This window comes from Balaenoptera musculus, chromosome 10 (genome assembly GCF_009873245.2).
Source record: "Balaenoptera musculus isolate JJ_BM4_2016_0621 chromosome 10, mBalMus1.pri.v3, whole genome shotgun sequence".
NCBI lineage: Eukaryota > Metazoa > Chordata > Mammalia > Artiodactyla > Balaenopteridae > Balaenoptera > Balaenoptera musculus.
The window spans coordinates 20717368-20744041 of NC_045794.1; the positions used below are offsets into that span (position 1 = coordinate 20717368).

A 26674-nucleotide genomic window follows, 5' to 3' on the forward strand; every position below is an offset into this window, starting at 1 on the left:
CCCTTAAAAGATATTTTTACCATTCCTTTTCATCTTATACTTCCCTCATTTTCATTTTACTGTTCCTATCTAAAAAGACTCTATGGCCAAAAGTCTTGGAAAAGAATCAAAGCCCCATTTGCTACGTGTTGCTAAATGCCTTAAGGAAAATTTTCCAGCACGTCAAAACTTTTAGAATTTTTTTCCTTGCTCTGAAAAGAGGATGAAATATGATCAGCAAGATGAAAGTTATTAGGACTAAAGGAAACCAAAATATAATGTCTGAGAGTTGACCTTCCAAGGGTAAATGTTTTCTATCAAGATTTGACTTTCCCCTAGATAAACCAGGATACAATTTAACTCATGGCTCCTAAACAAGGAAAATATATATCTATAATCACTCTCCCTGTACCCTAACCATGTGCTTATCCAATCCCCATCCAACAGAAATGAGCACCTATAAAACCAGAGTATAAAAACCAGAGTATATACCTCTTTGCTTTCTATCAAAAAACTAAATATGATTTATTTTGTATTTAACACAACATTTATGTGTTTAACACATAACATATATCATTTCCATTTGGTTGATATGGTATCACGATCTCTCTAGAGCTATTACTTTAATTCCAAGACAGTCTTCAAATAAGAAATCATTCCTCCAACAAACTATGACTCTGAGCATCTCTAATGACTTAGCAGTCCATGGAAAATAAAGACAATATGAGGTAAATACAAAGTCAGAATCAATCACAAATTCTAATAAAGAGATTTCACAATATAGAAACAAAGAAGGTACACTTCTATAGAAGGTACATGTTCGTTCATTCATTCCTTGTTATGTGCCAGGAGGGGGATACAAAGATCTATAAGGCACAAGACCCTCAGTCTTGTAGTGAAGCCTGACCGCTGATTACAACACAATATGGAAAGGGCAGGGGTGGGCCTTGCTGATGCACCAGGAGAGCCTGGCGCAGACCGTGACATCAGGAAGGAGGGAGAGATTTTCCCTAAGACGGACTTAGGGGACCTGGAAAGAAATATGAGGGGAGGAAATCCAGTTTCTCAAAGTCTTGATTTAAAAAAAAAAAAAAAAACCTTCTGAGGATGAAGATGTGTCGCAGGAAATGGTACCTATGAAAGTTACTCAGATCAGCTTTCAAACACAAAAAACACTCGCTTGGTTGAGGAGCAGAACGTAACTTATGCTAAAGAATAAACACTTTTTTATCTGATTGAAGTACCAAGGGAAGCACTCAGGTTATGGAGGAAAATTCTGCGCTTAGATGGCTTCCATTCTCATCTTTCTAGAGAAGGTAAGGTAAGCTTCTAGGAGCAAGTTTATAAACTACCACTGGATGATTGCAATTCATCTTCTCTGGCATGAGGAAACAATCGCCCTGGTAACACGGATAATACAAACTACATTATGCACAACTAAAAACAGATAGCCAAAGAAATTTCTCATAATTCAAATGCAACAGTCTGTCCCAAGAGCACACAAATGATAGCCTGTTCTTTTCCATTCAGGATACTGTGATTGTCCAGTCACTCTCTTCTCTTCCGTACTACAACAAAAGCAAGAAAACATGTTTCAGTGTAAAAGCTCACAGCGCAGGAATAGCTTATAAATAAACTTCATGACATAACCAACGTTGTACAAAAGGTTCACTTCTGTTTTGAACATTAAAAGCATATTCACATTGAAAATAAGACTATGTGTAAACAAATACCTGGAAAGAATCACACATTTTATAATTATTGTGGAGCTCAGGTTTATAGCTGGTATAGGTCCCTTACATATGCCTTTTCATTGCCATTCTGTATTTAGCTTCTCAGATCATGTCCCCTTTCCACATGAATTGCCTCTTTAGTACTAATATAACTTGAGTTGAAATGAACACAAACATCAGAATTCCTGAACTGGAAAGAACATTAATGACCATCTAGCACTCAGGGGATGAGCCACATAAGTGGGGCTCTGGATTTCACTTCAGAGCAATTCCACTTCTACTGGTTTTATATAGTGGGATTCCAGGAAAGGTTTCATTTGCAGAAAATTTCTATGGCTTAAAAATCAAGTGTGAAGAGCAATGAACTTTTAAGCCCAGCTTCTCATTTAAGGACACTGAGGCTCAAGGAAACTCTTTAAAAAAAATTTTTATTGAAGTATAGTTGATTTACAATATTGTGTTAATTTCTGCGGTACAGCAAAATGATTCAATTATACATATATATATTCTTTTTCATATTCTTTTCCATTATGGTTTATCACGGGATTTTTTTTTTAACTTTTTATTTTATATTGGAGTTTAGCCGATTAACAATGTTGTGATAGTTTCAGGTGCCCAGCAAAGGGACTCGGCCACATATACATGTATCCATTCTCCCCCAAACTCTCCTCCCATCCAGGCTGCCCCATAACATTGAGCAGAGTTCCCTGTGCTACACAGTAGGTCCTTGTTGATTACCCATTTAAAATATAGCAGTATATCACAGGATATTGAATATAGTTCCCTGTGCTATACAGTAGGACCTTGTTGCTTATCCATTCTATATATAATAGTTTGCATTTGCTAACCCCAAACTCCCAATCCATCCCTCCCCCACCCCACTGCCCACCTTGGCAACCACAAGTCTGTTCTCTTCTAGGAAGCTCTTAATCACAGCCCAGTTCTGCCTCTGTGCAATGCTATTCCTTCTACATCACAATGTCCTTGTGCTGGGTGCCTCTTAAAGAACTTTGAAGACCTCAGAGGGGACTTCCCTGGTGGTGCAGTGGTTAAGACTCCGTGCACCCAATGCAGGGGGCCTGGGTTCGATCCCTGGTCAGGGAACTAGATCCCACGTGTATGTCGCGACTAACATTTTGTATGCCACAGCTAAGGAGCCCAAGAGCTGCAACTAAGGAGCTGCCTGCCGCAACTAAAGATCCAGCACAAGCAAATTAATTAATTAATTAATAACAATAAATTATTATTAAAATAATTATTAAAATAATTAATAATTTTCATTATTAAATATTTTAAATATTTAAAGAATTAATAAAATAATTAAGAATTTTCAATAAGAAATTGAAAATTGAATTGGAAATTGAACATTATTAATAATTGTTATTAAAATAATTAATTATAATTATTATTAAAATAATAATAATAAAATAATTTTTAAAAATAATAAAAACAACTAAAGATCCAGCACAACCAAATTAATTAATTAATTAATTATAATAATAAAAAAAGACCTCGGAGAACAGAATCTATCAAATTGGTAAAAAAACTGGAAGCCAGGAATGGGTCCACCTACAACCTTCTGGTTTACATGAAAAGGAGAATGAAGGAAGCCCAATGACTATAAGTGACTTGCTTAATCCACATCAGAAAGGGTTGCCTAAAGACAGTGGCCCCCCACTGTTGACTCTGTTGATTAATGATGAACGCTGGATAAAACATTCCCAAATTCTGCCTGATTTATAAGATGGTGGCAACACAACTTGGGGGTAAGAGCAAAATATATATGTTTTATTTTTCTTATGCGGATTCCTATGAATACATCAGACACTTTAGTCATTAATAATAATTGGGTGTCAGCATATTGACATTTTAGCAGATCTTGTTACAAAACTTATGATTCATGACCACTATAATTTCATCTTGAATCTCACCAGTTAAAGTGAATTTGCTTTCAATTAGTTGTTTTAGTTTCAAAAACAGTCAAGATCAATTTTCAATACAATGACAGTCATAGGCTATGTAATTCTATGAACCTGCAGAATATGTGTTAAGGTTTATCTCTCTCATCCTATCATTTATGCTTTTATGTAAAATCATAGCATTCTGAGATGTATCCAAGAGATGTGACAATACAGGTAATTCATAATATCTAGACCTAGGTGGTTAACAATCACCTTTCATTTCAATGATGGATAATGTCATTTAATTTTCCAAGGCAAAATAACTCAGAGTAGAGATGACAGATTTTAGCAGGGATAGAAATTTTTCCTCAAGAGGTGTCCAGAGAAGCAGGGGCAAGAAAACACTCATCTGCATGAGCCAGGCTGTCCTTATACCACTGGCAGTTTCGTTAACACAACCATAGTGGCAGTCCCACACCTTTAATGTTTGCAGCGCAGCAAATCAAATCGAGCCTGTAGGATGGTCCTTTGAGCCCATGTGGAAGGCTCAGTGTGATGCGCAGAATTTTTATCTTTTCATCAATTCCAATTAGAACACTGAACTAAAACATGACTAATGACAAGCTTATTACTTGCATTCAATGCATGTACGGCAAATTTTACAAGGCCTTTGCTAAAATACTTTTTACATTCAGCAGAAAATTCTTAGCAACATAAAAGGTGAATCTTCCCATCAGGTACTTACTCTCCACAAGGCCAATAAAAATATAACCAGCGCTGCTCACCAGGTAGCACTTTGCCATCCTGGTTCTAAATCGCATTGATGGCCATGCAAAGCTCTGTGATCCCATAACAAGGGCAGAAGTGTGGATTAGGGAACAAGGAGGGGCTGGGAAGCTAGCTGGTCAAGGGACTGAGCCACCAAGGCAATCTGGAATGTTTACCAAGTCTGCACACAGAAGGGGTGGGGCTCTTTAACTTCCAGAACGAAAGTCATCAAGCTGTTCCACTGAAAACAAGAAAAATACAGTAACAACTAATGGTCATTTATTCTTACAAAGTTGTAGCCACTGGTGGGAAAACAGATTTTTGAAATTCTATCTGGTGACGTGCAATCAACACAGCTCCTGCTTCTATCCCATTCGGCTTCACTTATTTTAAAGATGTCCACCTCTGGGTCTTGGCAATCACTCCTCCCACTTTCAGAAATGGTAATAGCAGCACTGCTAGTTAGTCTAACATGCTACCCTGATATTTATGACCCGGGTTCCAGCTTTTATCTGATCTTGACAGCAGTCTGGATGCGTATCTCACTTTGGAAAGACCTAAATCAGATTCTCTGAAGGTTTTTTTGAAAACTAATTTGACATTATTCAAGACCTTCCTCCCATCTCTTCTCAGAATGTGTTAATATGCAAAAGGCAACACATTTTTACTCTTTAGTACTTGCTTGGTGTGTCAATCACCCATTCATTCCTTTATTTAAGAAACATTAGTGAGTATGTACTATGGCCCAGGCCCTGTACCTAATACTAGGTTTACCAAAAGAGAATAAAACAATGCCCACCCTCAGACAACCACAGAACAAAGGTAAGTGTGTGACTAATTAGAACATAATTTAAAGGTCATACGTGGGGCATCGTGGCGCGGAGCGGGGCTGCGGCTCGGTCTCCCCCGCCAACCCTCCGCCTCAGGCGCCATCCCTCCGCCGGCCAGGCCCCCGCGACCGATCGATACGAGCCACTGCGGCGCGAGCCCGGGGCAGCTCACAGGCAGCCAGAGCTCCTAGGCTCCCCGCGGCGACGTGACCACCGAGGAGGCAGCCGGCGCTTCCCCGGCTCAGGTCAGCGGACAGGAGGACGGCCACGCGAAAAGCCATGCAGACTCATCCCCCAAAGGTGAAGGGGAGTCGCCCCCCGTGAACGGAACAGAGGAGGCAGAGGGGGCCACTGGCGATGCCATCGAGCCGGCACCCCGTAGCCAGGGCGCTGAGGCCAAGCGGGAGGTCCCGCCCAAGGAGACCCCCAAGAAGAAGAAATTCTCTTTCAAGAAGGCTTTCAAATTGAGCGGCCTGGCCTTCAAGAGAAATCGGAGGGAGGGGGCAGGGGATCCGTCTGCCTCGTCATCCACAGAGGAAGGGCAGGAGCAGGGGGGTCGGTGCCTGCGGCGAGGAAGGCACTGCCCAGGGAGGGAAGGCTGCCGCCACCTGCCACCTGCCACCCGAGAGCCAGGAGCCCCAGGCCACAGGGGAGAGGCTGGTGCTGCCTCCAAGGGAGGAGACACGGAAGAGGCAGGGCCCGGGCGCACAGCCAGCCACCGCCGGGGGCCCTACACCAGCGGGCGGGCACAATGAGTAGCTGGGTGAGGGCAGGTGGGTGATCTCTAAGCTGCAGAAAACTGTGCTGTCCTTGTGGTCACTGCCTGGACCTGGTGCCCTGGCTGCCTTCCGGTACCCAGAAAGGAAGGGGCTGTTGCCCCCTCGCCACGTTCCCTCTCCTCTTCTCCCTCCTGTGGATTCTCCCATCATCCATCTGGTCTTCCCCTTAAGGCCGGTTGAAGATGGTCCCTTGCAGTTTCCCAAGTTAGGTTAGTGATGTGAAATGCTCCCGCCCCTGTCCCTACCTCCTTCCCTGTCCCCACCTGTGCAGAAGGCAATTGCTGGTTTTCTTCCCCAATTCTTTTCCAAGTAGGTGTTGTTTACTCCCCAAATCCCTGAGCCCCATGTAGGGGTGGCTACACTCCCAAACCCTGAGTGTCCAGCCTTCCCCTGTTGAGTTTTTAGTCTCGTGCTGTGCCTAGTGGCCCCTGGGCTGGGGAGGACACTGCCCTGTCTAGGTTTTTATAAATGTCTTACTCAAGTTCAAACCTCCAGCTTGTGAATCAACTGTGTCTCTTTTTTGACTTGGTAAGCAAGTATTAAGCTTTGGGGTTGAGGGGAGGTATGCAATGTGAAACAACTTCTTGTTGTCTTTTTTTTTCCCTCTCCCATTGTTGTAAATAACTTAATGGCCAAACCCCAGATTTGTAATTTTTTTTTCCCCTAACTTGTAAAACCATTCTCTTCCACCTGGTTTTACTGTAACATTTGGAAAAGGAATAAATGTCATCCCATTAAAAAAAAAAAAGGTCACATGTGATCATCCCAGGGGCCATGGAAGCTGGAGGATGAAGCAGCATTTAAGTGGGTGAATATGTGTTTGTACTGGGGGAAAGGGACGCTGTTCAAGAGACTGAAAAGATTCCTAAAGGAGATGTGACTCGAAGGATAACCAACACCTTATCAAGTGGGAAAACTGTAGAAGATACAGAAAGGCAGAAAGGAAGCAGCAGAGAGCAGAGCATATTGGACGACAGAGAAGACCCCAAATGGCAGCGGCAAAGGTGAATATGATGGTAACTGGAATAGCAAAGAGCAATGGGAGAGAGAGGAAACATGGGCAACGTGGCGATGTTCTCCAAGTTCAAGTTTGGTTAAGTATGAACACAGAAGTGTTTTTCTTTGTTGCATTAAAAAAAAAGAAGAAATAAAAAGAAAAACAGGTCTTCCCTGGTGGCGCAGTGGTTAAGAATCTGCCTGCCAATGCAGGGGACACAGGTTCGAGCCCTGGTCCGGGAAGATCCCACATGCCGTGGAGCAACTAAGCCCGTGCGCCACAACTACTGAGCCTGCGCTCTAGAGCCCGCGAGCCACAACTACTGAGCCCACGTGCCACAACTACTGAAACCCCCGCGCCTAGAGCCCGTGCTCCATGAGAAGCCACCGCAATGAGAAGCCTGTGCACCACAACGAAGAGTAGCCCCCCACTCGCTGCAACTAGAGAAAGCTCATGTGCAGCAACGAAGACCCAAAACAACCAAAAATAAACCATCAAACTTATTTAAAACAAAAACAAAAACAAAAAAATCCTGTCATCTGAAATGTCCCCGTTCTAAGAGGAATTTGTAGGGCAACCTAAGACCCAGGGAACTATGTGGATAATTAGCCAAATGGGATGAACACTCAACCTCAGAGATTCTTACTTGTATACAGAAGTACACAAGTTAAATAAAAATCTGATCTGTGGTTAAGAAGGTATTTTCCCCCTAGGTCACATTGTAGGAACCTTGAGGTTTTTTGGTTGTTGTTGCTGTCTTCTTCAATTCACCAGAGCACTTTGGAGGAAACATCACGTTTCCATGCAATGTCAAAGAGATCAAATGTAAAACATGATGCAATTCTACGCTTTTTCCTCAATAATTATACTTCAATTATTTTTCTTGGAGAGAAACAGACAATTTAGTAGCTTGGCTGACAGCACCAATTTGCCAGCTTGTAAGAGTAATTTCGAAACTGTAGGTTCCATGCCCACAGGCACAAAATAATTGAAGAAGAAAGAGGTGGTCTTAGATTCCAAATGGATGGTCCTTTGTTACTTAACAATTTGGAGCAGATTTGGTGCTTCTGGTTTGTAGTTTAATTCAGAATCCTTGTATTATCTCATGTATCCCCTTGTTTCTTTGTTCAGTATGGAGCTCTGAACGTATCATTAGTTTTTAGTGTTACGACCATTTATACTTTACTACCTAGACTATTAACTTCTTGGCCACAAGCACCAAGTTATATAGAGCATATACACAGGTAAGAGAAAAATGGTCTATTTCTTCTCATTTTCTGCTTCATATATAACTTTTATTTTTAAACCTTTTGATATGGTCTCACATTTAAATTGAATAAATTTGTCTTTCGTCTATATCAGTGTGCTTTGACCTCTCCAGTTTTTCGGTCACTTTTTCCACTACTCTACCACCAGCACCTGGAACTGCCTCTGGCACACAGTTTGTGCTCAATACTATGTATCTGTTGAATGAATGAATCAAAAACATTCACTTCCGTCACCTACATTCCTGGCTTCTGTAATCTTACTTTTAAAAATGCTCTTTCTGAGACCTCTTGTAATGACTTTGCATCTCGCCACAAAATTGTCTTTGGGCTTCCTTTACTCATAGTTTAGGGTTCTGGGGCATATATGTTGTCACCATCTCAATGGGGATGACACACATTTCTGCTTTTGCCTTCCAAAGCTTCATGATTATATCAGCTCAACACCTCTACTTAGCTTTTTCTTCTAATTCCTATTTAATAGAGTTTAATTTTTCCCTCAGCCTCTTTGACTACTTTTCCTTTTCTTTTAATACATTACAACCAAATCCAGTAAGTTTAAATTTTCTTATTTCATATAATTTCTAAGAAGTAATCCTGAAATCTCCTGTTTTGTGTATTAACAAAAACTATAGACTATAGACTGAAACATGCTTTTCTGTACAATATGTTCAAGAAAATTCTCCAAAGTAATCTTTCCTTATCACTATAGTCACACTTCTTCCCCTCTTAAAAAATCTTTCAACTTCTGTTTTGGATAAAGGCTTTCACAATCTAGCCAATTATATAATTTTTTGTTCTGTTTATGTTTTTTATTGAGCAAAACACTAATAACTTATCTACTTTCATCAGATTTACCCAGACAACTCTAAAAATAAAAATACATGAACCATCCATGCAGAAATTTTTATTAAATTTCTTCGAATTACTTTGGATTGTTTCTATGTAGAAACCAACTCTGAATAAATTTTAAGTCTTCAATGTTAAGATACTCCTTTATTTAGCTTACAGAAAATTCCTATAGAACACTTCTATTGAAGAGTATAAGACAACTCATTGGTTCTAAAAGCATAATAATTTTCTTTTAATGCTATACATTTTGCATAAAAGTTGCTAAGTCTTCAAAAAACAGCATTTTCATCCAAAGTCCTCTGTAGGGACCTGCTGCTTTCCCAACCAACTTTACATTTTTGCTTACTTTTTAAGACCCCACACCATTTGATGTCACCCAATCTATCAAACTTTATTTCACATTTCAATATGAATCTCAGCTCCCGTGGGTATTTTCACTGACTGGCAACGATGGCATCTGGGTTCAGCAAACTTTAGAACAATATCTTTTATAGGTGACCCAGGTTTACCTGGTATATGATATGTCTACCTAGAAAGACGCTTAACTGCCTGATGACATTACCGTAGATTGTTGCTCAGAAAAAATAGGCAAAACAAAGTTAGCGGTATTAAAAAATAGGTGTGCGCACTCTTTGACCTGATAATTACAATCCCAGGAATTTATCCTAAGGAAAAAATCAAGGATGCACTGTTTATAATAGTGAAAGAATTTCCAACAACTTAAATGTTCAATAATAAGATTTCTTTAAAAATTATGGTATATCAACATAGTGGAATTTAATTAAACTTTATACGTAGAATTTTAAAATTTACTGATACGAAAAAGCAAATGATTTATTAATTGAAAAAAAGCAGGTTAACAAAATTATGTACGATCCCACTGTCAGAAAAATATCTATCTAAAAATACATGAGTGCTTACAAAATACTGAAAGTTGAGATATCAAAAGTTAACTGATTTTATCTGTGATGTAATCACAGGTAATATTAGTTTTTTTCTGTGCTTTCTTCTACTTTAAAGTCTTTTCTTTTATAAGAAGTCTGTTACACTTTTCATGAGATTTTTAAGTGTTATCAAAATTTATATACTTTTTAAAAATGTTAAGTAATTGAGTCCCTGACTATATATATATATATTTTCCCCCCTTCTTTCCTTCCGTTTTTTTTTGTTTTTTTTAAACTGTGTATCTTTTTTCTCATTTCTGCTTTGCTCATGCCCACACATACTATTGGGAACATCTTCCTTAAATTTAATTTGTTGACCTCAGATGGTAGCAATTACTCTCTTCTCTCCACTGAAGTATGATTTGGTTCTAGTCTTTGAATGAAAAAAAGACAGCATTTTAAAAATAGAAGCCCTTACCTGAATATCAGTCAATTTGTCCAAGATGCGGCTTGCAAGCTTAGGCCCATTCTCCATAGTTGGGATGTGTATAGTCTATGAAAGAAAACCAGACACAAAATCATTTGAGGATATTCATGTACACAGTAACAACAAGTAAGAAACTCAGCAATTTTACTGAAATAAGGAATGGCACTATGGTAACCTCATTATGGATGCTAGCTCCTTATGCCAAAGACTCATTTCTATTCTGAATTTGAATAAAAATGAACTAGCCAGTGATAGGTTGTTCGTTTCCTACCAACTGATGTCAGGGCACAACTGGTTTATATGTCAGCCTTCAGGCTGATTTGAGGAACCCATGAGAAGCAGGGGTACCTAGAATAGGGGCTAAACTTAAAGAACCCTACCTCTTCCAGCATCCTGAGAATCTACGAGGATGAATGATTAGCCTCCACATCTAACCCTCTTGGCAGGGAATGAGACCTCAAAAGATAGTGTGCGGCAAATTAAAGCAAGTCATTTCAGGGACATAAATTGAAGCAAGTCCATGTCTTCACAAAAGGGGCTGCCAAATCTGTCTGTTCTAAGCCAACCTTCCAGGGGCCACAAATTCCACAAAGTTGGACAGCATGGTTAAATTCAGGGCACACAGATTTTATGTGCCCTAATTTATACTTTGAGTCATGCCCATTCATGCCTAGCTGGCTTGCAGGCTTTTGATAGTTGGATTTTAGTAGAGAGTCCGTACTCTTACTTTTCTTATTATGCCCTTTAGGATAACAGGATAATTCGATGTACCTTTTGGCTCTGAATGGCCCCCTAAAACAAAACCATAAAAACGTGTTAAACTTGATTAACTTACTTCTAGAGGAGAAGTAATAATTGGACTTTAAAAATCTGACCTAATGACAATTTTAGTTCATTTAAAAAGTGGACTGATAATATATTACCTAGATATTACCATAGTAAAATGTGAAACAGTAGCTTTATAATCAGTGTAAGCATTCACATATAATAGAATAATTCATCTCCCTTGAAAAATCAATCTGTAGATGGAATTATGTCAGGAGCCAAGTTTGAAAATCTCAAGCAATGAAGCAACCACCATTAAAATTAGCAGGAAAAAGAAAAAATCAATCCACCCAACTGAGGAAAAAATAATTATAATGTTGAATTTAAAAGCCAATAGAACAGAGATAAACCTATGCACATATGGTCACCTTATCTTTGATAAAGGAGGCAAGAATATACAATAGAGAAAAGACAGCCTCTTCAATAAGTGGTGCTGGGATAACTGGACAGCTACATGTAAAAGAATGAAATTAGAACACTCCCTAACACCATACACAAAAATAAACTCAAAATGGATTAAAGGGCTTCCCTGGTGGCGCAGTGGTTGAGAATCTGCCTGCCAATGCAGGGGACACAGGTTCGAGCCCTGGTCTGGGAGGATCCCACATGCCGCGGAGCGACTAAGCCCGTGAGCCACAATTGCTGAGCCTGCGCGTCTGGAGCCTGTGTTCCGCAACGGGAGAGGCCATGATAGTGAGAGGCCCGCGCACCGCGATGAAGAGTGGCCCCCACTTGCCGCAACTAGAGAAAGCCCTCACACAGAAACGAAGACCCAACACAGCCATAAATAAATAAATAAATAAAATTAAAAAAAAAAAGCAAAAAAAAAGCTCTTATTTAAAAAAAAAAAAAAAAAATGGATTAAAGAAATAAATGTAAGGCCAGAAACTATCAAACTCTTAGAGGAAAACATAGGCAGAACACTCTATGACATAAATCACAGCAAGATCCTTTTTGACCCACCTCCTAGAGAAATGGAAATAAAAACAAAAATAAACAAATGGGACCTAATGAAACTTAAAAGCTTTTGCACAGCAAAGGAAACCATAAACAAGATGAAAAGACAACCTCAGAATGGGAGAAAATATTTGCAAACGAAGCAATTGACAAAGGATTAATCTCCAAAATATACAAGTAGCTCATGCAGCTCCACATCAAAAAGACAAACAACCCAATCCAAAAATGGGCAGAAGACCTAAATAGACATTTCTCCAAAGAAGATATACAGATGGCCAACAAACACATGAAAGGATGCTCAACATCACTAATCACTAGAGAAAAGCAAATCAAAACTACAATGAGATATCACCTCACACCGGTCAGAATGGCCATCATCAAAAAATCTACAAACAATAAATGCTGGAGAGGATGCGGAGAAAAGGGAAACCTCTTGTACTGTTGGTGGGAATGTAAATTGATACAGCCACTATGGAGAACAGTATGGAGGTTCCTTAAAAAACTAAGAATAGAGCTACGTTATGATACAGCAATCCCACTACTGGGCATATACCCTGAGAAAACCATAATTCAAAAAGACACATGCACCCCAATATTCACCGAGACACTATTTACAATAGCCAGGACATGGATGCAACCTAAGTGTCCACTGACAGATGAATGGATAAAGAAGATGTGGCACATATATACAATGGAATATTACTCAGCCATAAAAAGAAACGAAATTGAGTTATTTGTAGTTAGGTGGATGGACCTAGAGTCTGTTCTACAGAGTGAAGTAAGTCAGAAAGAGAAAAACAAATACTGTATGCTAACACATATATATGGAATCTAAAAAAAAAAAAAAAGGTCATGAAGAACCTAGGGGCAAGACGGGAATAAAGACGCAGACCTACTAGAGAATGGACTTGAGGACACGGGAAGGGGGGAAGCGTAAGCTGGGACAAAGTGAGAGAGTGGTAGTGTATATACGGACATATATACACTACCAAATGTAAAATAGATAGCTAGTGGGAAGCAGTCGCCTAGCACAGGGAGATCAGCTCGGTGCTTTGTGACCAGCTAGAAGGGTGGGATAGGGAGGGTGGGAGGTAGGGAGACACAAGAGGGAAGAGATATGGGGATATATGTATATGTATAGCTGATTCACTTTGTTCTAAAGCAGAAACTAACACACCACTGTAAAGCAATTATACTCCAATAAAAATGTCAAAAAACCCCCCCCAAAAAAAACCAATAGAAGGGACTTCCCTGGTGGCGCAGTGGTTAAGAATCCGCCTGCCAATGCAGGGGACACAGGTTCGAGCCCTGGTCTGGGAAGATCCCACATGCCTCGGAGCAACTAAGTCCATACGCCACAACTACTGAGCCTGTGCTCTAGAGCCCATGAGCCACAACTACTGAGCCCACGTGCCACAACTACTGAAGCCCACGGGCCTAGAGCCCGAGCTCTGCAACAAGAGAAGCCACTGCAATGAGAACCCACTCGCCGCAACAAGAGAAAGCCCACGTGCAGCAATGAAGACCCAATGCAGCCAAAAACAAAAACAAAACAAACAAAAACCAAAAAAACCAACAGAATTTGTATTTATTATGAGCAATTTAAGCCAATTCACATTATAAAAATAATGCCCACATGCCTCTGAATTATGAAGTTAGATGATGATGTTAACCATAAGTATTGGAGCTGTGTTGTAAAGAGGAAAGTAAAAAAACTAACAAGAAAATGGATGTACAGCACATATAAACAAGATTAATTTACTAGGAGGAAATTTCTTCAAACTAAATGCTTGAATTCCTTCTGAAAGATTTTAGTAAATGCATCAGGTTTGCCAAATGAAAATTTTTTATGAAGTGGTCTAATTAATGATGATGATGATGATGATGATGATGAAGATGAAAAATGTAGGAGTTGATCATTCAAATGAGTTTTCTTTAATAATTTGCTATTCCTACTCCAGTAGTTTAGAAGTACTTTTGGAAACCAGAGACTGAAATTTCACCTACTTGTAAAACCTTCCTTAGTGAGATGATAGAAAGAAATGAGTGTAAGTCTTTTGGTACATCTCCAATCCCTAAACTGATGTAAGGCAGGTATGATAACGAACCACTGGAAAGATGAGTAAGTCATTTGCTAACACAAGTTCATCGGGACAAACTGCCACAGTTAACAGAACACCAAGTTATTTAAAAAATCCTTTGCATCCTGGGTCCAACTAGCACTTTGTCCACATATTTAAAGAAATAAATTATAGGCAAATGTTTGAAAATGATAGGAAGTGAAGAAACAGTGTCTTACCTCACCCTTGTACAGTATATTCGAAACTGGGCAAACAACACAGGCGGTACCAGAACCAAACATCTCCCTCACGCGGTTCTCCTCCACGGCTGTGGTCAGGTCGTCCATGGTGAGGTACCTCTCTGACACCTTAAATTCTCCCTGTTTGGAATAGAAATAAAAATAAATCTATTTTTAAGGAAAAGGCATACAAAAAATGCCCTGTGGTATGGACCATTCTACTTTACATTCTGACTGAACTCAGATAATGTCATAATTGTCCTTAGAGGGAAAGCTGGAGAGATCGACACCATCTTATTGAGAAACACACTGAGGTGCTAAGCAACCTACTCCAAGGTCACAGCATCTTTAAATGAGATGAGCAGAATATAAAATATAAGATCAGCATGGTAGAGTACATGGTATGTTTTAATACATGCCTGCTTTTCTGCCTTTTATTTGTTATCATGGCCTAAGTCTCACAAGCTGATGCACCCCAAGTGCTACTTAATATGTATTCTAAACCCTATTTATCATAAGAGAAAATATATTATCCAATATTAATAATTATAGCTACCATTTACCGAGCATCCACCACACGCCACGTTCTCTAATTTTTAAGGTGGGTATTATCATCCCCATTTTACAGATGAGGAAATTAAAGTTCAAGGAGGCTGAGTGACACCCCGAAGGCCGCACAGCTAGTAAATGGCAGAAACTGGATTTGAACTCAGGTCTGATAATGACTGGCTCCAAATTTGGTCCTCTTTCTACTGTTTCTTTTATGGAGTAGGAACAGAGACTGAACTTAAATATCTGAAACATTTCATTACTTTAAAACATAGATAGTGTATTTGGACTTTATTTGAGAAATTACATTGTATATTTTTTCTTCCTAAAGAAAATTCAGTCAACTTTATAGCAGCAATCCTCTTCCTTCTCTCTGATGCTGTATTAGGTTGAGTTTCATCATAGAAAGCTGAACTATTTATTTGCTCAAGGATAGGAAGTGGGAAAAAAAAATCTGATGCTTTTAAGCTATGTTTAAACTATCTGTTTAATACTCTGTCTGTTTAACTCTCATTCTCCTGTGTTAGTGGTTAAAGTTCAAAGCTTGTCAGGAGGCTATTTGAATTAAGGGCAACAAAGAATGAATACATTTTTTTTAATAAGATGAGAGTATTTTTTAAAATCTACAAATCCACAACAGATAAAAATGGAAATCACAGACCTTGGCAAGGTTCAAAACATTAGAAGAAGAATGCATCATGCTGTAAGTATATTTGGAAGGGTAGGGAAATATGCCTGCAACAGAAATATGGCTTTTTGTAAGTTTCAACCTATCTCAGTCTGCAATTGCAATTAAGTTGTACAAAGGTAAATAAATAAATAAATAAATTCCAGAAAATCAGCCAGGTGAGAACAAGCTGAGTTCTGCGTTGTGGAAAAGAAAAGAAAAGAAAAAAAATCTCTTGTACATAAACAGAATTCTTTTTACTCTGCTTACCCTCACTTATTTTTGGACAATTTCCCCTATCTGGCAAATAGTGGTAACCCCCCGCATGCCTCTTGGCATTTATGTCTCACAGTTTTAAAAATAAATTATAGCTAAGGAGTCAGGAAGAAACTTCCTTCATACTAACCTATTTTTCATGCTAGCAAATCATTAGCGTGGGGGAATTTCCACTTGGAACTTCTCATCAAACCTTCTGTACTTGGTTGATTTTTCTCTTTAATAAAACAAAAATTACTGAGCTTGGAAAATACATCTTTCCAATTGAAAACACAATTAGGACAGGGCAAGCTGTTTGAAATTATACCAACAGTTTGTAAATGTCATGCCCAATGTGCCAGCCAGCATGTGGCAGTTGGGTCTTGTCTACTTCAGGGTTTTGTAGAATTATTTATAGCACATTTTCTCTATTTCCAAAGCCTTTTCCAGAGAAACTGTACTCTCGTAGATGTGTGTGTTTCTAAACATTTGTCCTATTAGCACTGTTTGACCACAGTCTGCTCAAAGCCTTTTTTTGTCCCTTGGAGACCATTTCAATACATGGGTCAAAAGTCCCATCCAGGAACCTTTGCCAGATTAATCAACTCATTCAACATTCATCTTGAATATGCTAAGTCATTTCCAATACCAAATGGTTTAACACACGTGGCTGTGTCACTTGAATCAGAAAGGCTACCGAAAACAACTTTACATTTGCTTGAATGTTTAGATTTTAAAATAAGCATGTATGTGAAATTGGGAGGACAGGGGGCAGGAAGGAGGGAGAAAGAAGGCAGCAAAACTAATAATGTCATGTTAGTAAGCATTTATATGTCAGTAAAATTCTTTAACTTCTAGCATGGTTACACAGGAATAAATAGAGGAAGGGAAGGACTACGTACCACTGCCATTTGGAAACAACACCACTCCGACTTGAAAAGTTAAAGGCTGGCGAAAAGGAAGCGCTCGTAGGATAAGCCAGATGAGTCGGTAGGAGACACCTGGTATAAAGCTTGAGACTAATACTAGAATACTTCTTCACTAGGACGACCTGCTAAACTAGTTTCTGCCTGCCCTCCCTACAAACAATACTTACCTGATAGTCTCGCCAAGACAGTCCTTCTAGAAGAGTTCTTTTTACTCAAGTTAAGATTTAAAGATTAGACAGCATTGGTTGGAACTACAGGATATTATTTCAACACTAAGCTGGACTTATTTTGATTATTTTTTGTTCCATGCTTATAAAAGTGGTTCATAAAAAAAAAAGTGGTTCATGTCAAAGGCACCCACCCACTTGTGTGCCAGGTCCAGGATGCTCTGCCTCGTCACTCCTGGAAGAATGATGCCATCTAGCGGAGGAGTTGCCAGTTCTTCCTCTGTCAATTAGAAATTGGAATAGTTTCAAACTTTATTAGCCGTGCCTTTTATCAACAGGCATTAAAAAAAAAAAAAAAGTTTCTTGCAATTTTGCTGGTAATAAACATGAAAAGGAGGTCACTGTTCTGCATTGTCAAATTTTCCAAATCAACTCATACTTCAGGTGGATCCTTATGTTTAAAAAAAAAAAAAAAGGAACAAGAAAGGAAATCAGTCATCCTACCATCTTCAATTTACCCTTCACCTGTGAAAAATGAGATGGCTTCCCACTAACAAACAGTAAGAGTTATAAAATACTCTTAAGAGGAACATTCCAAAGTCAAAATTTACCTTAGTGGATTAAAGCTGGTTAGTAATTAGGATAATGTAGAGAGACCCTTACTCAGAAACACTGGGCATTACCGAACCTTCTATGAATACTGTGGAGAAACCCAGCCCTAAGAGGTGTGTGTGCCCACTCAGGCTATCACTGCTCCCACACTGGCCTTCGACAAGTCTACCCAGAGTGATTTTCAAGCCTGGTGAACTATCCACATCAAATATGGAGATGTTGACCTCACCCTCTGAGGTTCAGACGTAATGGGCTCAGGCATGTATATGGCTAACAAAGAAATAATAAAGAAAGAAGGCGCTTCCCTGGTGGTGCAGTGGTTAAGAATCCGCCTGCCAATGTAGGGGACACGGGTTCGAGCCCTGCTCCGGGAAGATCCCACATGCCGCGGAGCAACTAAGCCCGTGTGCCACAACTATTGAGCCTGCACTCTAGAGCCCGCGAGCCATAACTACTGAAGCCCACGTGCCACAACTACTGAAGCCCACACGCCTAGAGCCAGTGCTCTGCAACAAGAGAAGCCACCGCAATGAGAAGCTGGCGCACTGCAACGAGGAGTAGCCCCCGCTCGCCGCAACTAGAGAAAGCCTGCACGCAGCAACGAAGACCCAATGCAGCCAAAAAATAAATAAATAAAATAAATAAGTTAAAAAAAAAAAAAAAGAAGGAAAAAAAGAAATCCAAAAAACCCAAAATAACACTTCACGGGTGACTCACAGACCCAAGGCCCAGACACTGGTCTACTCTGAGAATGACCGCAGACACTCCCAGCCGTGGCGAGGGCTGGCATTATGACCAGTCTGCAGGAGTCAGTGTGGTCTGCCGGCCACAAAGCCTCCTTACAGAAGGATGCCTCTGGTACTCAACATCCGCCCTCCTCCTCACCTCTGGCACCCAGGAAGCTGAATCCAGTGAGAAATTCAAACCTTCCACCATCACTTTATATACATGTTGAGCCTTGTAACGGATGATGGGTTGCCCATCATGTGTCTGCAGAGGAATTCACAAGGATGCTGGAAAGGACCACCGGGTAGCTAAAGCAGTGTAGAAATCAGTCTTTGAGCTCCAAAGCCATTTGATGCAGGCAAAAAAGACTTTAGAAATCACCTAGTGCAATCCTTATTTTATAGACGCAGAAACCGAGGCCCTAAAAACATAAGTGACTTGCCAAGGTTGGTGACACTGGGGGACAGTCAGGACCAGGGCCTAAGTCTCCCAACACTGTGGCCACCGCCCTTTCTTTCGTAAACTGTGGTCTGAGCTCACCCACTCCACTGTGGCCACATCAGACATCCTCAACAACCCAGCTCTCTGGAAGACCGAAACTCTTATGTTCATTCCTGTGTTCCCAAAACTCAGCAATGTGCCTGGCCCTGAGTGGTATGTAATAAATGTTTTTGAATAAGAAAATAAATGAATAATCCTTTTTGCTAGGATACAGCAGTATGATTTCTTTGAATTTTATTTCTAAAAATCATCTGCTGAAAATCACTTCTCGAAGAAAATTTGTTCTTGGCAATGTTCTTAGGGCTACTTTTTGTCTTGGTTAGAAGTGTCTGTCTCAAAATAAACATGTGTTTTGCAATAGCAAGCTAGCTGGATATATAAATGTATAGATCTATATGTGTGTACACGTATGCATACACACTGCACACATATAGACAAACACTTCTAGTGTTCCCAAACGGGACCTTTCCTAATACTTGCTGAGCTCTAAGACGGCATAAAGTTAAATGAAAACAGCGGCCCCTCATGTGCAAATGCAGTTTTGTGAAATATATTTAACACCCAAAACTGTAACCACTAGCCTGAGGTCAAGGAACAGAACATCTGCTTCTCTGGTTGCCAGACAGAGATGATGACATGACAACATTTGGGTGAGAAATATTCATTTTCCTCCTGCAACCACAAACATGCTTACAAGAGCCAAAACGGACTCCAGATTGCTCAACAGGAGGAAAAGAGAGCCTACAAATGAAGCTTGTTCTTGACAGAGAAATCATTTTGGGGAGATGAAGGATTTAGAAGCAATAACAGCGGGATTCATCTGTGACTTCCCAAATTCAAGCACTAACGGGAACCAGGAATACCCCAAACACCATCAGCACAATTCTTCATTCGTTCAACAATATATACTGAGTGTCTAACAGTATCAGTGCCGTTGGCTGTTCTAAGCACCAGGGATACAGCAGTGAACCAAACCGACGTAACTCCTTGCTTACTTTCTAACAGGCAGAGGCCAACAATTATATTAAATTGTATGTCAGATGATGGAGGCAAAAAAGGGGGAAGGCGATAGGGAGTGCTGGGGGAGAGAGTTTAAGATTTGTATTAAGGTATCCAGGGAAAGCCTTACTGAGAGTGGGGTATGCGGCAAAGCCTCGAAGGAGGGGAGCGAGCAGTCATGCGGGAAGAGTATGCCAAGCAGAGGCGGTGTAAATGCCTCCCAAACCAACTGTGAACTCAACCACAACAACTGAGTCTTACTCTCAAGGTAGCTCCAGTGTCTGGTCCAAGATAAAACTGTTTTCTCAACAGTGACTAGCAAGTGTGTGTGTTAAATTACTCATCAACGGAATAAAAAAGGAGAATTCGGGGCCGTGCAACCTTACAACCAGGGCTGTCTGGAATCAGAACCCACATGAATAGATAACCAACAGGGACCTACTACTGTACAGCACGAGGAACTATACTCAGTATTCTGTAATAACCTATAAGGGGAAAGAATCTGAAAAAGAATATATATATATACACACACACATATATATGTATATATAACTAAATCACTTTGTGGTACACCTGAAACTAACACAACATTGTAAATCAGCTATACTTCAATTTAAAAACAAAAATAAGAGCTCGAGGCTTCTCAGGGCATGAGCCACCTCATCTCTTTGCACGGCCTTGCAATAAATCTCTCTCTGCTTCAAAAACAAAAACAAAAACAAACAAAACAAAAAACCACATGAGTTTCAGGCCAAGTGCCACAAAACAGTGCACAGCCCTGTGGCAGCCACTTTGTCCCAAAGGAGCAGTGAGAGTGGGTGCTCATGGGAAGAGCTCCGCTTTTGGTAAATTTGGGGAAGGGGGGAAGAAAATCAATATTTTTCTGATTTTCAACTCAATATTATTCTTTGTATTTTCCTAAAGCCACGCGGTATACATCAAAGTTATGGGGAGTTGCTTCAATGTCTTTTTTTTTTTTTAAGCCCAAAGGTTATTCCTGACATTCTACTTACTTCTCTCAGAGTACTGTTCAAACATTTATTCCATTTCCTTTCTCCTTCCTTCAAATTTTATCTGATCTGGCAGGTGAACAGCCTCAAATTGAAGGAGGATCGTCACATTAAAACTAAAGTTATCTCAGGCAACCATAACCTGAAGAGTAACTCTTAAGGTCTTGTATATTTTATAAGAGCCAGAGACAAATTCATTCATTTGTCTTCTGACTTTTAAAAGCCATGGTGGAAGTGGTTCATGATTACTGTTTGCATAAGGGGTCATTTTTCACCAGGACAGTTTCTGGTGTTTCTGGTGAAATCATGTAGCTCTGATTCAGACTGTGCTTAAATCCTGACGTCTCCCATCCATAAATAAGGATGGTGCCACTTCTGTATGATGTAACTGGTTTTGTCTGGGGTTGTGTGGGTTTTCTGGGGGGTGGGGATGCCAGTGGGCAAGTGGAAAGAATGAGTTCAATCAATTTATTATCTCCTAAGTAATATACTGCCTGTCCAACACTGGCTGTCAACTTTCAAGCACGGCTTTTGATACAGGTCATAGGAAATAACTCAAATTTAGAAATCACAAATATTCCAGTACATATTTTGTTTTTCAAGAGTGTCAAGTACAAACAGCAGGTGTGGAAGAATGAGCATGATCTATACCTGGCTTTTCATATGCTAAGGATTACCAATGGTCAACCCCAGGACATGGTGTACTCACTACACCTTCTGTTTATTCTAACTCTGACTGAAATATAAGGCTCATCTTATAACTCTCTGCAAGTAATGCTCAAATTAGCTCTGAAGTCAGCCACATTTGAATCACCATTTTCCTCTATTTGTAGCCAAATAACAAAAGAGCAATAGAGGCTACTATAGCTGCTTTAAAATTAAAATTTCATTTAAAATTTTAATTAAAACCAATCCCGAGACTTCACAAGTATTTAGAAACTTATCATTTTACATTTCTAGTCGCAACACTCAGTACTGTGAAATGAACAGCCTAAGTATGTAAACAGGCCTAAAAATGTTCTTAAATTTTTTGATTATTAAAATTCTAATGAAAATAAATGCAAATATATGTATTTTTCCCTCCATTATTGGGAAAAATACCATTTAATCTAATACCATAGACTTTGCCAAAACATCACCGAACTGCTGTGGTCTCTGCCAACTAATTAAAAAAAATAATCACAAAGAGGGATAAAGTGAGCATTCAGGATATTAAAGGTAACAAAGATGTACTGATTTTTATAGTAGACATATATTAATAGTCTCGAATGAACCAGAATCTAAATACAATACCCAAATAGATCGATCTATCCTTAAAAATAGTGTTCTTCATTCAAATTGAGCTCCAGAGTAAATCTGGAAGGCTTCTAATGTATTGTCAAAATATGCAGAAAGAGCAATGACTGTTAAATGAATTACGACAAGAGAGTACACTCAATTTCGTATCAGTAGAAACAGTAGACTGTGTTTATTACTACAGCATTTTATACATAGTATATGGTAAATAACCACTGAATTGATCTGAGAACCATCTCCAAATGCAAGGGATTTCAGATAGGAAAAATGATAAGATGGTAAAGGGAATAAGGCAGCATATCTTCAAACTGTGGAGATTTAAATTCCTTCAGTTGGGACTTCCCTGGTGGTGCAGTGGTTAAGAATCCACCTGCCAATGCAGGGGACATGGGTTCGAGCCCTGGTCTGGGAAGATCCCACATGCTGCGGAGCAACTAAGCCCGTGTGCCACAACTACTGAGCCTGTGCTCTAGAGCCCGCGAGCCACAGCTACTGACCCCTCATGCCACAACTGCTGAGGCCCGCGTGCCTAGAGCCTGTGCTCTGCAGCAGGAGAAGTCACTGCAATGAGAGGCCCGCGCACCACAACGAAGCGTAGCTCCCGCTCGCCACAACTAGAGAAAGCCCGAGCGCAGCAACGAAGACCCAATGCAGCAATAAACAAAACAAACAAACAAGTAAATAAATAAATTCCTTCAGCTGACATCTCCGTAGTAAGTACATCTAAAGCCAAAAAACAAAAACAAAACTCAAAATCTTTATAAATGCTATAAACTTAAACTCATGTTTACTTCGACAGCAAAAGCACAGAATTTCTTAGATTTTGCAAGCGTGCTACTTATTCTCTTGTTCTAAGGTTCTAGTTCTTTTCTTTCCAGTCCCACTGAAAATGACTGAAAAAGAGCCAAGAGCTGAAATCTGAGTGGATTACCTCCATCTTCATTTATCCAGTAAAGAAAAAGATTCATGGTTCCAACTTCAGTTATCTGATTATCCTCTCCATAGAGCCACAGAACCTGCTGGCAGGCGTTATCCATTGCTTCACATTGGGCAAAGAGAGATGAGCCATAATTCCTTTTAAGAAAGAGGAAACATACTGATTATGACGATACTTCAGCCCCTACCTCCCAGTAAGTCTTTAATTCACGTGTGGATGTAGTCAATGTACTATGTTTTTAATAATATATACTCTCTAGTTAACTGCATAATATTAAAGGAAACCCATTAGAGAACCTAAATGGTCTAACTGCACTCATTTGAGAAAGAGAGGGCAAAGAAAAATCATGGAATTCTAACTTGAAAAGTTAGAACACAGGTAAATAGACAAGTTAACAACAGTTAAAACTTATTGAGTATTTTTTTCACATACCAATCAATTTTACATGAATTATTTCCTTTAAACCCCACACCAACACTGTGAGTTAGCCACGATCATTATTTCCATGGTTCAGATGAGAAACTGAGGCTTAGAGAAGTAACTATTATCAAGTTACAGCTATTAATTAGCAGAACATCAACCCTGTGCTCTGAGACCTTTCAGTATAACCAAGAAACGCCTAATGTCCAATGTCTAAATTCCCTAAAAGGTGAGACAAGATGTTAAAAATCCTGATTTTAACCAAAAGTATTCCAAAAGCCTGTTTTTCTCAACCAGCACTATTCACCTTGGATTACTCAAAATCAAAGGAACATGACATATCTTCCTGGAATGACAATGTAGTTTAGTAGTTTATTCATTCATTCATTCATTTGTTACCTGACTCCTAGGAGAAGTTTAAGTAAACCTGTCAGGGGAACACTTTCCTCTGTGAATCAGAGCGTAAGATACAATTGACATTTAACACACACACACACACATGGCCCGTGGAGAATAAACTCAAACTACAGAGATAAGAAATTTAAATATCTTGGAATTGACATTTTTTAAGAAAATATATTTTCACAAATGGTCTATCATTTGGAAGGAGAACTGAATTCTAAACTAAACAGAAATATTAACATTCTTTATACCTTAAAATTTCATTTGGAGGGTGGGAGGGAGACGCAAGAGGGAAGAGATATGGGGGACATACGTATATGTATAACTGATTCACTTTGTTATAAAGCAGAAACTAACACACCATTGTAAAGCAATTATACTTCAATAAAGATGTTAAAAAAAAAAATTTCATTTGGCATGGGTAGATTCATTTGTAATAATGCCTAGCTCTCTCACTGTCCTCATTAATGAGTTCTCCAATTTTATGTTGCTTTAGGAGAAAAGGAAGTAATATTTTAAATTTATCTTTTATTAAACTTAAATGGGAAAATTATGGAGTATAATATAAAATATGAATCAATGTTTTAGATAAAACATGAAAGTCCTCAAATAAATGTGATGCTTGCTTGCCTTTCTATACCCCTGGTTATATAATTCACTTTCCTTGGCTTTCAGAGGATATTAGCAAACAAGTTTGAGAAGCACTGCCATATGACAATCAGGCCTAGGAAATAAACCCTAGACCCACCTCGGACTATGAAGCCCCCAGAAGTACACAGAAATAATCAAACATATAACAATAACTGCTACAAAGCATTAATGTTACCTTCTACAAAATACCCACCTAGGCCTTTTAATGATCTCTTTTACATCTGGGCAAGATTAAAAACTATAGTATTGTCTAACTCAAAGTGTAAGGTAAGCACAAAAGCCATATATCCTAGTGGCTACGTGCCATTCTCATCTGCACACATACTCTTCCCACTATATTCTCTTTGGTTCTTCCCACAGAGCCAAGTCATTCTGCTTGGGTTGACAATCATAGCGTCTTGTCCTGCCACAACTGAACAAAAGGGTGGGCAAGTAACTAAGCTGCTCATAAGTTCTTCTTTGAGTTCATTCACTCATTCATTTTAATGTATGAAACCTGAAAGATGTATTTTCTCCCTTTTTTTTTTTTTTTTAATAAATTTATTTATTTATTTATTTTTGGATGTGCTGGGTCTTAGTTTCTGTGCAAGGACTTTCTCCAGTTGCGGCAAGTGGGGGCCACTCTTCATCGCGGTGCGCGGGCCTCTCACTGTCGTGGCCTCTCCCGTTGCGGAGCACAGGCTCCAGATGCGCAGGCTCAGTAGTTGTGGCTCACAGGCCTAGTTGCTCCGCGGCATGTGGGATCTTCCCGGACCGGGGCACGAACCCGTGTCCCCTGCATTGGCAGGCGGATTCCTAACCACTGCGCCACCAGGGAAGCCCTTTTCTCCCTTTGAGAGTAGTGGCAGCTTGTGTGCTAGGATGTAAGCCTGGGTCTACTGTGTCCATAATCACCAGCCTTCAAAGGAGAAGGCATCTGAAGTAGGAGAGCCCTAAGTTAACACATAGCCAGAAGCTATGACAAGAGACGGAGGTAGGATGGAAGCAGAGGGAAAGGGAGGGAAGAGAGATTGGGGAGGAAGCAGCATGGGCAGGACACAGGCAAGGGCAGAAGAAACCCGGCAACAATGATTTGAGCTCCTATTAGTCCACAGCTACCGTCCTACTTACATGAGCCAATCAATCCCTTCTCTGCTTAAGATGGTTTGAGCTGGTTTTCTGACTTGTAACTCAAAGACTACTGACTAATAACTAAACTATTCTAGAAAGCTATGGGAAATAGACATCATACTATAGGGCTATTGCAGTCTGGGGCATGAAGGGGTTTACTCAATCCAAGGTGTTAAAATTCCTTTAAAAGACCCTCAATATGTATACTTCAAAACACAGGTAATAAAATGTAAATTATCGGTCAATCTGGAGACGACACAATTCTGATATGCAGGAGGCTTTCGTTTTTAATGGCAAGTAGGCCATAACTGAGTTAACTCCTGAGTACTTTTTAATGAGTATAAACCAGGCTGCAGGGGGAGTCTGGTAGAGAGAGCATGGCTTTGGAGCTAGCAGGCCCAGATGCAGCTCTTTTACTTCTACTATTGGGTTATAAATGAACTAAAGCAAGTCAGTTCATATTTTGCAACACTGAATTCATTTGGCAAGTAAAAATACTTGCTTGATATACTGCATAGATTGTTTGGCAAAAATAAAATAATAAAAGTTAAGAAACAGGCTATATAAGCCTGTTATATCCTAATGGAATTAAGGTTGTTTTTTTTTTTTTTTAATTTAATTAATTAATTTATTTACTTTTGGCTGTGTTGGGTCTTCGTTTCTGTGCGAGGGCTTTCTCTAGTTGCGGCAGGTGGGGGCCACTCCTCATCGCGGTGCGCAGGCCTCTCACTATCGCGGCCTCTCTTGTTGCGGAGCACAGGCTCCAGACGCGCAGGCTCAGTAGTTGTGGCTCACGGGCCTAGTTGCTCCGCGGCATGTGGGATCCTCCCAGACCAGGGCTCGAACCCGTGTCCCCTGCATTAGCAGGCAGATTCTCAACCACTGCG

General features: G+C 39.8%; 1 protein-coding gene and 1 pseudogene across 2 annotated transcripts in view; one reads left to right on the plus strand and one right to left on the minus strand.

Annotated features, from left to right (window-relative positions):
- Nucleotides 1–474: 474 nt before the first annotated feature.
- The window catches only part of BCAT1 (branched chain amino acid transaminase 1), a 107672-nt gene continuing 81472 nt past the window's right edge, over nt 475–26674 (minus strand). For both annotated transcript variants that reach the window (XM_036866820.1, XM_036866819.1), the window contains 5 exons: nt 23199–23341; nt 17318–17403; nt 14557–14697; nt 10467–10541; nt 475–1547 (listed from right to left, as the gene is read on the minus strand). In XM_036866820.1, the coding sequence (XP_036722715.1) occupies nt 1506–1547; nt 10467–10541; nt 14557–14697; nt 17318–17403; nt 23199–23341 (487 nt within the window). In that variant the 3' untranslated portion in view covers nt 475–1505. The remainder of the gene's footprint in view (nt 1548–10466; nt 10542–14556; nt 14698–17317; nt 17404–23198; nt 23342–26674) is intronic.
- Nucleotides 5122–5970, plus strand: LOC118901947 (annotated as a pseudogene).